A 14,129-nucleotide genomic window follows, 5' to 3' on the forward strand; every position below is an offset into this window, starting at 1 on the left:
TTTCGCTTGCTCGGGTATCAATATTACGCACGAGCGGTTAAACAACAACTTTGCCCCCTTGTAAAACAAATAACTATTTCCAAGCACGAACATCTCGTCCAGTGTATTCGGGGCGAAAATTAAAACAATCACCAACAGAAACATTAGGGTCTGACCATCTCCACACGTTGCGGTGGCGCCGCACCAGCATATAACGGGACATGAGCTATCTGACAGCTGTCAAATATTATAAAAGTTATCCCATGAGAGTTCACATTTTCTTCAAGTTTTTGTCAATTGTGTGTTTCCTATACGAAATAAATAGGTAATAGAGGACGCCACTGTGCAAGCGATCCGAGCGATTGCGTCCAAGGTTTTAACAGTGTGCATTGAGACATACATAATTATAGTCTGGCAAACCAAATTTGTCAGTAAATAAGAGCAAAAAAACGATACTCATCCTTTCTTTTGGGTACAACCAGCAAATCGGTGGACCTTATACCTTATTACAAAAGGCATAAGGTCCACCGATGGACAGTAAAGAGTGTCGGCGATGGTACTAGCGTAAGACAATGACAGTATGATTTTCTCTGTCTGTGTTTGAAATGAGACAATCCCTGGCCTAACTATATGATTGCACGCATACCCCGCTGGTCGTCTATACCTACCCTTACGCGACCTTCATGCCAGTATCAAGTTGGAGCAGTTGCTTCATGAGCTCGTAGGTGGAGAAGGATGTGGCGACCATGGGTATGGCGCGGATGTAGTTGATGCTCATCCCGCGGTAGAGCCCCTTGGCGATGCCGTTCTCGCGGTAGATGAGTGTCAGCGTTCGGACCATGCCGGTGCTGAGAAATGACAGATTTTTTTTTAGAAATAAATATACATTGGTGCATTGGGCGAGTCAACTTTTTCTTGTCAATCGATGCTATGATTATGTTCCCCTGGGTCATTCTTAAAACCCCGATTTTATGATATTCGAATAAGCGATTTTACAGTACATATGATGCTATTTTCCCGAACTAGTGCGGGAAAGAGCACTTTCCGTGCGTATGTCGAAAGTTTAAAGTGCCATATGTACTGTAAAACGTAGTACGATACACGTGCGAATAGGTACCTAATTCGCAACTCGTGTCGATTTAAAACACTCCCATCGGTCGTGTTTTAATTGATCGCCTTTTTCCTCGTTTCCACACGTGTATCGAAAATAACTATTGTGGTAGACTGGTAGTTATAAGCCCTTTCCACAACGGATCATATTCGGATCATCTACTAAGAAATTTGGATTGTTAGTAGAACAAACAGGCCAGTTCGAACATACACTGACATCAGATCAGAATGATCTCATTTAGTTTTCGTGCATCTTGCCAGTTGCTCGCTCCAATACACATACGGACGGACAAGTATAAGCGAAATTAACAATAACTAAATCTAAATGACATTATATGACGGAGCAGACCTGAACTCGTAACATTAATAAACAAAGTTCACAACAAGCATAGCGTTAAATTGAGAAATGAAACCATAATCAATAATGTAACTCCACTAACTCCGTTGTAAACTTGAAACTGATAACAACAAAAATATTGGATCAAGATCACGCCACTGTAAGATTTGGTTAGTTTGCGTTGAAAGATAAAACAACATAGCATTATAAACACGATTATAAATAGTTAATAGTAACAAAAAAGAAAAAAATGTAACTCACTTCCTGTATTGTTGCCAACACCATGTGCAAGTCATGCAATCATACATAAAATATTCCATTAAATACATTTCACCACTAAGTGCTATAGCTTGGTAGGTACAATAAAGGTACTTATTAAATATAGGCACACGATCAAATTGCCAAAAATATGTACACGCGACCTTATTCACCTCACTTTGACCGTGTAGATTTAATACCTTGACTATACGAGTAGCATAGGTAAGGTAGGCTTGGGAATTTCCTTAGCATAACTTGTTTCTAGAATCCATGGAGACCTCATGCTAAAAATGATTTTATAAGACAAACAAAACTCAAAGTCTTAAATGTATACTGTTAAATCGTTACTATTTATATGTAGATATATATGTGTAGGTAAGTATATGTTCCCATACCCATGCCAATAGAAAGATATAATATAATTTATATAATCACACAAATCAAGTCCACTATTATCAAGCTATATTTCAGCAGTACGAAAGCTACGAAAACTCCCAAGCTTAATTACTTATAGGTATAAATAGGTGCATTGGTGTTTCAAGTTTTTACAAGATACTAGAACTGATGTTAGTAAATAGAAGTAGTTAATATTATTCATTATATTTAGAAGTTCTCATATCACCTTGCAGTACAAGTAAAATTAATTTATACTAGGTAAGACGCCCGTAACCGCATATTTCGCATTGCAAAGTAAATTAGTCACAGAAATGTTAGTTACAGTGCCTAATACCGTATATAACGTAAGTTACAATACTTAAAATTAGAAACCATATAGCAACAATTACGTGATTAAAAAAATACGCGATTGGACCATAAGTATGTGTGTTCCGGGGCCATCCGTGGGGTCTTTCCCATTGCCAAAAATTAAAATGACAGTAAAAATACTGGCTGGAAATAAGGGAAGCCGGTAGTAATCGAATTCTAGCACTCCACCACCGTGATTTTTTCAACCCTATGTAACAGCGTCCTAAACTTTCAGAAACAGTCTAGTAAAATATTGAGAACACAGGCATTCAAACCGATAGACGTCCGTCGACATCTATTCGGAATTAGACTAAGGGTCGGTTGCACCAAACTGTTTCTCATCGTTAAAGACTTCGCTAAATTTTATTGTATGGAAAGTTTCATAGTAAAGCGCCGCGGCCCGCCGGGTGACGTTGATCAGTCTGTCAAGTGCGGATGGTGCAACTGGCACCGAGACTCACCCGAACTGCGCGGTGGCCGGGTCCATGCAGGCCAGCTGCATGCGTCGCCGAGTGACGTCGAGCGGATATGACACGCTCTGAGCGACCGCGCCCGCTAGACCGCCACAGAGCAGCTTGCCGGGCACCGTTAGTACTAGGCCGCCTGAAAATAATTCGCGCAAATAAATTAATGTTATGGGACAATTGTGCAAAGAATTCCAGGGTTAGCAAGCCGCGTCTCGCTCTAACACTTGCGATAGTGTGAAGGGGGGAGATCAACAACATGAGGGACTCGAAGCAGTCGGCGTCAAGACACATGTACTCTGCTTCAGTCATGGATAACGCCACATTTTATAAACATATATGGAAATAATTGCTTGTAGTTGTACCAGACACACGTTGGCACGTCGAAATCAAGAACTTGAGAGGCTTGAAGCTACGGCTTCATCTTCAACTTTAGTTCTTAGCAAATTTGCGTGGCCTTCTCATGTACTCTGCTTCAGTAGTGGTTAACGCCACACTTTTATTTTTGACATACCAGTGTTCCTCTCGCACTTGCGACACAGTGACGTGGGTAGATACTTCATGCAGAAGAACTTCAGGGACTCAAAGCAGTAGAAGCTAAAACCGGCGTAAGGGACCATCCCGCAGAGCGTCGGCACGAAGCCGCGGTATAGCGCGCGGATACCGCCCTCCTGGATAATGGAACACATTGAAAAAAAAAACTAAAAAGTAGTTGGCGAAAATAGCTTGAAGTTTTTAGGTGGTTTGCAATCTTCAACGGGTGGGGCAGAAGCAGACAAGTTAATTGAGATAACGTCACATCGGGCATTGGGATGCAACTTGACAGTTTATAGCGAGAAAAATAACCAGCAGTGGTACACAAATGTGCACAAATCCTTGAATATATCCTAGAATGTTTAATAAATTGAGCCGCAAAGTTCTTATATTCCGATCACGTGTTTGAAGAGTTGAAAGGGTAGGTTTCCCACAAGCTAGAGCTGCTAGAGTTCCAACTTACTCTTAAAGGTGGCTTCTGTTCTGAAGTAAGAAAGACCTGTGATAATCTTGAGGAGGCATATACATACGTCACATCCTTTAGGTGATAATTACAGGTCAACACGTGGGTATTCCCGAACCCTAGCGTCAAACTAACCGTGCGGAGCATGGTGGAGGCGGTGTGCGCGATGCCCGTGTACCGATGTTCGCCCGTCACCTGGAACGCGAGCCGCGCGCGTATCGTGTCGAGCGGGTAGGTGAGCGTGACGGCCGTCACGCCGGCGCCGGCGCCCGCCACGAACTTGTCGCCGTGCTGGATCATCGGGATGCTTAGGCCGCTTAGATACTGGAAAACAAAATGGATGTGGTCACGAAAGTGTGCAGAAATAGAAGTAAATTACTAAAGAGTGTCCTAGAGAGAGTACTCAATCTAATGTCGTGCTAATTATACTAAAAAGCAATGGAAATGGGTCACTTTGTATAGAAAACACAAATTTCCATATAAAGTGAGCCGTACTCATTAGTCTCAAGCAAACGTTCTGTTCATCAGTTCACTTATGCACTCCAGTCAGTGTCGAATAAGAAAATGGCAATCTCACAAGATGTTAATAAGAAAATTGAAGATTTGCATATTTATATTATGACCGTTAATTCATTAAAATACGACAAAGACCTCTCAGTGATAATTTGATCATCTTTATGCATGAGCATTATCTACTTAGTGTAAGGCCTGAGTGGACGCTCAAGTTGGGCGTGCAGCGGGGCGGGGCGTGCGGCGTGCATGTTAAACAAATGCAAACGTATAGGAGCGGCCTTAGTGCACGCTGCTCAAATCACTTGTGAGCCCGACGCCCCGCTGCACGCCCCGCCGAACGCTCCGCTCCAAGCGTCCACTCAGGCCTTACACTTATGTATTAAGCAGCTTGCTAAACCGGAGGCCCCGGCAAGGGGGTCAATGGGGCAGAGACAGCATTCGTGAGAATCGCGATATTGTGAAAACGCGCGTTTTGCAATTCTTAAGATTTTTTTGGGCCCAACAACAGGTCGCGTAGCCAACATGCCAATCGCTTACGCTCCGTAACGATCGAATTGCAACTGACACTGTTGCACTAATATGGGAGAGTGATAGAGAGACACAAAGCGTTTCGTTGTCGAAGCGATAGCGATTGTCATCTTGACTAGGCCGGCAGGTGTAGGTATATCTAAAGTATCTGGTGTTGAGGGATAAATGGTAAACTTTATTGAAACGTCGATTCGTAGTCTAGTACAATCAGCAACACTCTTTAACTGTCCATCGGTGAACCTATTACAAAAGGCATAAGGTCCACCGATGAACAGTTAACAGTGTGTACGATCTATTTGAATTATACAGTGTGATTTTTCTATCCATTGCCATATTCTGCGAAGTAAATGAGTAGGTCATACTGAACGATTTACAATCTGCTTAATTTAGTCGTTAAATCGAGGTTCTACTGCATACGTTACAAATAAAAAATGACAGTAATATTAGTGTTAGCGGCGCACGAGACCCAAGTTTCTGATGTCGCACGAGACTCAAGTCTCGCGACCAGTGACGTCACCCGCAGGAATTCGACCAACGGTACATAGCTGTCTCGGTGGCTCTCTTCGTCGATATTAAATTTCTAATGACCAATACCATGAGTAAACCGGTTCGGGACTCGGGACATTTTAAGGACTGTTGAAGAGAGAAATCAGAGCTAATCGTTTGATTTTTTAATCCTTTACATTTACACAACAAATAGGTTAAAAACGGAGGTGCTATACCTAATTTAAAATCCGTAGTATTATCGTCGCCTACATCAGGTGACATACAGCTTAATTTGTAGGTAAAACTATTTAACATACAAACTACGACAGTGGCAATACACGTTCAATTATGAACTGCTTAAGTAAAACAAATGCCGTCGTTTATTTACTTCAGTGCAGCTAATTGTTTTTACAAATTTATCAGCTCGTTAATATGACATGACTCATGACGTAGAAAACATACAAGCTAGCAAAGGTTATGGTGGCGGGTTCAATGGACTGCAAAATGGCGAACGATTTCAAGTGGCCCGATTGTCATAAGTTAGCTGTTCATACTTAACAGTCTTTATGTTTTGGTGTCATATCGCCACGTAGATGGGTTTTAGGTGCATATTCCGTGTTCTTATTTATAATAATAACAATTTTGATACATGATACCGCTTAACCAACTCCCACAGTAAGCTCAAGAAGGTTTGTATTGTGGGTACCTACTCAGAGAACGATACATAGAAAACACCCAAGACTCAGAAACAAATATTTGTGCTCATCACACAAATTAATTTCGAACCCAGCAGGGCCATCGGCTTCACAGGCAGGGACACTACCCACTTACTAGGCTAGGCTTTTCATTAGCTCGAAAATCCACGGCTCTTGCTCGGACTCTACGTAGAGTACTTATATCTAAGGAAATCGGAAGCTATTTTAAAGAAGAACTTTGGAACTCTTGGCAATGCCATCGTTAGGTATGTACATCTTGCATAATAAATTATTTTTAAACACGAATACACGATTATAGATAACGCTATCCACAATCTCTTTGTATACGAAATCTTCACTTTAATAAAAAAAGCATAAACAACTTTATCCCGTTTGTATTAGAGTTTAAAACCCAAAAGGCGTTGCTTGGGATTAAAATGCTCATGGCTATAGTAACAATGGAATCACTTATTGCAGTCGGGTGAACTGCGATTATCATTAAGAGTTGCGAGCTCAAGGATAGCATTAGCCATCTCCTATCACGCGTTTGCACATTTAGGAACCTTGGAACTTAAGGTGTGTGGAGTAGAGTCGCTTTTCTAACGGTTTCCCAAGCTGATATACTCCCTAAAGTATAAACTGGACGCAACGCGTGACAAAAGAACGTCTGTCATTAAAAGAGATTGTGAAGTGTGGATGCGGATGTGACGGCACTGTCTGGTACTAAAAATATTTTCCCATAAACATTGGAAATGAACTTTGTATTGTACCATTTGTACCTACCCGTTACACTACGTACGTACTTATAGTATAAGTGCGCAATTGACAAGAGCAAAAATGCACTAAGTAGTGCTAGTATGTATATCGACGTCGACTTTTAGAATAAGTATGTACAGTCTGGCAAAAAAGAGTAGAAATTAAAAAGTGACAATATTGTAGTGTCCTTTCAAATCAATCTAAGAATACGGAACCCTAATAAGAAAAACGGGACGACACTACACTTTAATTTCTATTACTCTTTTTTGCCAAAGCTACCTATTTAAGTTTAATTTGTCCTCGCATAATTTAAAAGTTACAGTACAATATTTCTCTCGTCAGACCGGAGTAATCTGGTATCTATCTATTTAGGTAGCCTTAAATATTTCAGGTGCAGTTTAATGCTTATTCTAATTCACTGGTTCCTAACCTTTTCAGTCCGGTTACCCCTATGACTAACTAGGGAACCTGATTTTACCCCTCCTCCCAATGGTAATAAAAAATAAAACGTGTAAGTACGTTTGTTGTATTGTTATATTAGGTTAGCTTATTACCCCCGTAAAATACCAGTTTTACCCCCACGGGGGTAATTAGGTTAGGAACCACTGTTCTAATTCGTCTAAGATTTAATAAATTCCTTCGTGTAACAAAAGTTAAATGAGCTATGGCATGGCAACGTAAGCGCCGCTGCCCTAAAAAGAAAAGAGGCCTTCCGCGGAACGACACATAATGATTTAATTGCGTATTGCGCATAGTGTCGCGTGCTCATCGCCGCTGGGCATCGAGTCACTTTCATTTCATATTCGCTTTCGATTTCGCCGAACAAATCGTGCTTCGTCAAACCTCGTATCGGCCACCATAAAACATTGGGATGGCACGACCATGGAGGTTTTTTATACATAAACATTTTAATCATTTTTGTGTAACCTAATAATTCAGACTGTAAGAAAAGGTGCTTTTATATGTAAAATAAAATAACATAAATAAATTAGTAATTCTTCAAAGTATCTGCAAACGTGGACATTAGTAGGTGTCTATTAGTTGTTAAGTACGTGCCTTAACTGCAAAACACGAATAAGCGTCTTAGACGCATCTCGATTACCTACCTACATCGGCTACATGCTACATCCTAGTTTACTACGCAAATAGCAGAGGGCCTACAGCGAACAACGTTCGACGTGTTACCTCCCTGTCACACTTACGTACGAATTTACAAGTGCGACAGAGAGGCAACACGTCGAACGTGGTTCGCGGTAGGCGCTCAGGGAGCCTAATTCTTGTATTCTTCGGTAAAAGTAAAATACAAAACAAATTAAAGGCGATACAAAATTAATGTTAACGAACATACAGATAAAAAAGATTGATTGATTTTGATTGATATAATATATGCAAAACATTGTAAGTTGTCAGAATATGTCGGATATTCTGTAATCTTTATGAATGTGCCACGCCTCGGCAGCCTCGGTATAGAAAAGTTTACCCATAGTAGGTATTCAAATGAAAATCCGTGTTGTCCGCCTACAAGTCACTGTCACACATTCGCGACAATCCGGCATAAATTTGTGTTCATTGACGGGTATTGTCGATGTCTTCTTGCCTCGGCAGCGCCACCATAACCGTCATATTTTCAAAATAACGATTATGTGGCCTTTTTATACTTTCTTGCTGCCAAGTGCAGATTTAGTTTAGGCTGTTATAAAATGCAATTTGCGTTAGTGTAAGGCCTGAGTGGACGCTCGAGTTGGGCATGCAGCGGGGCGGGGCGTGCGGTGTGCATCTTAAACAAATGCAAGCGTATAGGAGCGGCCTTAGTGCACGCTGCTCAAATCACTTGTGAGCCCGACGCCACGCTGCACGCCCCGCCGAACGCTCCGCTTCGAGCGTCCACTCATCAGGCCTTACACTTAGTTAGACATATTTGCGCAAATTTTAAGATTCTACCTCTCTTGTTTGCTTATGATAAAAAAAGAGATGAAACACGAATACTGAAGTAAACACAACAAAGTAAAGTAGAGAATGGCAACGATATCAGGTGCAGTGCAGTATTGTTCACACGCAATTCGCAATAACGGTCGCCCTCCGACCGTGACCGAATACGGCCGTCCGGTGTTTAAACACAACTTTGTTTGTACTTCAAATTTAAGCTCAACCCTATTCTCTACACAATAAAATCCAAAGTGCAATGGTAAATTTTTCGGTTTGAGGTTTAGAATACCTGTTTGCACGTTTGCACAAATGCTGGGGTATTCTGATTTAAGCTTTATATTATTGGAAATTAGGCGTATATTGCACTGTTTGGTCTGAGTAAGGTGTACAGTACAAACAAGGATGTGTTGGTTTTCTTACAGAAGTATGTATTACGAAAGGGTTAACTAAGATCTTAGCTAGAATAAGGACCTAAAGCAGTGTTTTGGCATTCAATGAGGTGTACTTAACTTAGGTTATTTCGTAATTAGCCAATTCAACTCAAATACTTAGGTACAGTCGACCGCAAAGACATGATTACAATTTTCGCCTTATTACAAAGGAGTAAGGTGCAAGAGTGTAAACATATCTTTGACGTCGACTATACCTACTAAAAGTAGTGTCCGACAGAAGTTTCGGTTTCGTTTCGGCAGGTTTCAGCATAACAATCAGGTTCAGGTTCGGCCGAAACTATAGCAAACCGGAGCCTTCGGTGCCTTCGGTTTGGCAACTACGGACACTAATTATAATTACAATGTGTTTTGTAATAAAAATTATGAATAGTCAGTTAAGTTTAATTAGGTACCTACCTAACCTACCTATGTAATCTGTGACAGTGTTTCAAAGATATTAGAGATAATTTCGTCTTATTACAAAGGGGTAAGGTGCAAAAGTCCAAAAGTGTATCCAAATTCCAAACGTAATTATCTTTGCCTCTATGTATGTAGTATGTACCTAATTATGAATACCACTTCAAGTCCTATTTAATCTATTTTTTTATAGAATCGAACATACTAATTACGCAATGCAACGGGCCTCACACTTGTGTCAATGGTGGGAACCTTAAAATAACGGAACATTTGTTATTGACTCTAAAATATTAATTTATTAATTATTATCTACTTACTTTATTAGCTATAATAACTATATTCCTTTTTTATTCATTGATTATTTGATTTTAAATTATGAAAAATCACGCACTTACTATTACTTTTTTTTCAAAGAAAGGTACCACAGAAATTAATAGTACAGTCAATGAATGTAATTTCCGACCCATATCGTACCTTGTCACAGTGACAAACTGACAATCAATATGAAACTCGTTAGGGACCTCATACTATTTGTCACTGTGACAAGGTGCGAAATGAGTCGGAAATTAAATTATTTGACTGAACCTAGTCAGGGGAAAACCGGGAAACTAGAACCACACTCAAAATTAAACTTGAGTTCTAGTCAGGGGAAAACCGGGAAACTAGAACCACACTCAAAATTAAACTTGAGTTATCTTTAGGTACTAAAAATAATGATAAGTAACGTCAATAATCACTAAATCACAGGTTTTAGTCACTCAATTTCCCAAAAAAACCCGTTAATTAATTCCCTCTACTCGGAATTTCTACAATGACGCGGAAGTACCCGTGACGGATTCTGACTGAACTTGTAATTTGAAAGCAAAAGCTGAATGTTGGGATTACCCACGCATTAACAAAAAAAAACAAGCCTTATACTTATACATTATAATTACATATTATATGCTATTCATGCTCTTATAAAACCCGGCCAAGTGAGAGTCGTACATTAAGTCCGACTAACGCTTGACTGCACATTTCTAATAGGTTTTCCTGTCATCTATAGGGTAAATATTTTGTGGAAACCAGCCATATTATATGGTATTAGGTATCCGTTTCTGTTTGCATCAATTTCCTGTTTATTCAGAATACAAACGGGAGATTATCTCTACCGCCCCACAACAATGTTATCAGTTCAGATAATAGAGTTGAGAATACCAAGGATATTGCCTAAGGAGAGCTTTGTTTAAGACTATATTACCATAATATGCAGGTACCTATATGTACATATGTAACCAATTGTTACCCACTCCTGAATAGGTACCTATATCGAAATATTGAGAATGTGTTAGGTAAGTATTACATTTATCGAGCGAGCGCGAAGCGTCTCTGTTTCAGCTTAAGCAAAAATGCTTTCGTATGTCTGGGTATTTTTGTTCTACAGGTCAGATTTCTGCACCGATTATCGTTAAATGTTGTGACCAGGTTTGATAATTATATGGAATATCCTGTCGATAAAATTTTCAAAATGGCGAAGTATTCACTCCGTTTTAAGCTAATACGCAAAGACTGACTCGCGAACTCCACAGCTCACGTAGCCACTGGTAAATAATACCTTTAGAGGGAGAAATAATGGTCCTAAAACGTGTAGTATATAGTGGGTTGTAGGTATAATAGTTAGGGTTATCAACTGTCTGGACTTTGTCTGGCTTCAAGGCGCGTGCTATATTATGTATATGTGAAGTTACGAATTTGCTATCATGAATTGATATTTATAGATAATGCTCTAAGTCAAAGTCAAAATATACTTTATTCATGTAGGCCTAGCAACAAGCACTTATGAATCGTAACATATATATTATCTTATCTTACAGAATTGTGTCCGCTTTTTGTCTTATAAGTTTTTTTAGCAACAAAGAATAAATAAATAATATAATATTGGATCGGAAGTAGGGTTACCAGACGTCAGGAATTTTCCTGACATGTCAGGAATTTTAGTGAATGAACAATATGTACCTAAAAAGGTACATTATTCAAATTTACTTATCAAGCATACATATATATCGCATACGGCTAGACCCTCCCGTCGCCCGGCGAGACGAGCGTCAGGATTTTTTTTCACAAATCAGGAATTTTGTCAGGAAATTCCAGATTTGGATCTGGTAACCCTAATCGGAAGACGCAAAGACAGACAAATAAGTATTTTTTTTAGAATTCGTGTTTAAGTTCGAACTTTTATGGGGTGTGATTAACCAATTAAGTTAGATTTTGGTTAAGGTTTAGTTTAGGTTTCTCTCCCCCAGTGTAGTTGACTAAAATTGGATACTGTGTACAATGGCTTACCTTTTTATAAATCTCGAAGCTCGTAAACTGTGTGGCGGCATATGGGAATATCCGAACCATTTGGGCGCCATTCCCCTTGTATAGTGCCAGTAGTGACTCCTGCTTGACTATGGCCATGAGCCCGCCGATGACTCCGTGGTGCTTATAGTGTACGGACTGGGCTTGCAGCAGGATCTTGATGCGGTCTAGAGGTGCTACGGTGGTCTTGGCACACATGCCGGCGACACCTGTCGGAATATACTTGTGAGATGCTTTTGTGTTGAAGCGCTGGTGGCCTAGCGGTAAGAGCGTGCGACTTTCAATCCAGAGGTCGGGGGTCAAACCCTGGCTCGTACCAATGGGTTTTTCGGAACTTATGTACGAAATATCATTTGATATTTACCTGTCGCTTTTTGGTGAAGGAAAACATCGTGAGGAAACCGGACTAATCCCAATAAGGCCTAGTTTACCCTCTGGGTTGGAAGGTCAGATGGCAGTCGCTTTCGTAAAAACTAGTGGCCACGCCAATTCTTGGGATTAGTTGCCAAGCGGATCCCAGGCTCCCATGAGCCGTGGCAAAATGCCGGGATAACGCGAGGAAGAAGAAGAAGAAGAAGATGCTTTTGTGTTGAGTATTTTCAATTTCAGTTTCTCCATTTTCAGTGATTAAAAAAAAAACTAATAAAATAAATTAAAAGTGACAATTACTATTTTGCATTAAATAGACTAGGAAATGATATAGGTATTACAAAACATAAATAAATTTGAAAAGAAGAAATAGATACCTACAGTAAAAAGAGCTTCAGTATAAATGTCTACATATATTTCGTCAGGTGACAAGCAAAAGTCACTAATTACTATAAAATATTTAAACAAAAATCAACCTTCTTTTCATACTAATATGGTTCACTATGGCTATGAACTTGTGGTGGTACTTAGTGACTTTTGCTTGTCACCCGACGATATATCAATATAAATTACTGTATAATTAATATTTTAGTGTATTTACACATTATAATCACAAAAAAAGAAAGTAAGGGTTATTAATATTTTAGTAAATAGCTCAATTATGTAACCATGGTAAACAAAAATGTTTGGAGTTAAATAGGGACAAGATAAAGAGATTAATTATTTGATAAGATTAAAATTATATGCCTTTAAGGTAAATCTAACTAGAATTATTATAAAGTACAATAAGGATGTATTTCAAATTATTTTAAAAGTTCTTACAGTCTTAACTGAAATGTGTCATGGAATAGGAACCTGGAAAAAAATATTGACAGATTTGTATGGTTTTATATCTTTTTCCTAGATTACATTTAATTTAACAAATTGTAGTTATTACTAATTACATGTATAATAAATAAATGGGAATCAAACAAAAAATATAAATTAAACTTACCTCCAGCCAACAAGCTCTTCATGATAAAGTCAAGATCATTTTTCTTCTCCATTGTTAGAGCCATGTTTAGTTCTTATTTTTGGCTGGTTATACGGTAAACTTAATTCAGTTTGTTTTGTTTACGATATTCCGCAGTTGGATACGTGTCACGGCCCGCACTAATCCATGGTGTACTCAAAATTCTTGGTTTAATTTATTAGCCGCCGCCACTGCTCATTTGGCACGAGCATCGGCACTTTCACCTGCAAGCAATCAGGTAATGAAGTATTCCTCCAAATATTCCGAATAACTTCTAACTCCGAATAACATTAAAATTCACTATGAACTCAGTTAATTTTTAGCACATTATTAACAAAAGGAATAAAGTAATTCAAAGGGCTTCACATAATATCGAACTTAATGTAAACTGAATTGAATAACAAACGATACATACATTCCCGTTAACGTCTTTCGGGGAAATAAAAAATATTACTTTTCTTCTTTGATTTCAATTATCGTAACTATGAACTTGAAAATTCATCCGCCTTTTATTGGCTGACAAAACCACATTCCATTGTAATTGCTACAGAATAAACCAATAGCAGAAGAGTGTGTATTTTTTCATAAACTGTAAATAGAGAACATACCTCAATTTGACGCATTGTCAAAACTGACAGCTGACAGCATATGTGGTATTACACTGCGTTTCATCTACGCGTTACACAAAAAATAACAAATCGATTCTGTATGGGAAGCCTATTATTGATAGACTCACCACTCTTCAAAATAAGAAATAAAGCGGCATG

General features: G+C 39.1%; 1 protein-coding gene across 1 annotated transcript; it reads right to left on the bottom strand.

Moving 5' to 3' along the window:
* Positions 1-649: 649 nt before the first annotated feature.
* On the bottom strand, positions 650-13,902 carry LOC134654207 (solute carrier family 25 member 16-like). Its single transcript, XM_063509673.1, has 7 exons — positions 13,778-13,902; positions 13,345-13,586; positions 11,964-12,190; positions 4,025-4,213; positions 3,407-3,563; positions 2,890-3,031; positions 650-827 (listed from the first exon to the last, which is right to left on the bottom strand). Exons 2-7 carry the CDS (start codon positions 13,406-13,408, stop codon positions 650-652), a joined length of 957 nt encoding a protein of 318 aa, XP_063365743.1. The 5' UTR covers positions 13,409-13,586; positions 13,778-13,902.
* Between the last annotated feature and the right edge of the window lie 227 nt (positions 13,903-14,129).

Source organism: Cydia amplana, chromosome 14 (assembly GCF_948474715.1).
Source record: "Cydia amplana chromosome 14, ilCydAmpl1.1, whole genome shotgun sequence".
In the NCBI taxonomy this organism is placed as follows: Eukaryota; Metazoa; Arthropoda; class Insecta; order Lepidoptera; family Tortricidae; genus Cydia; species Cydia amplana.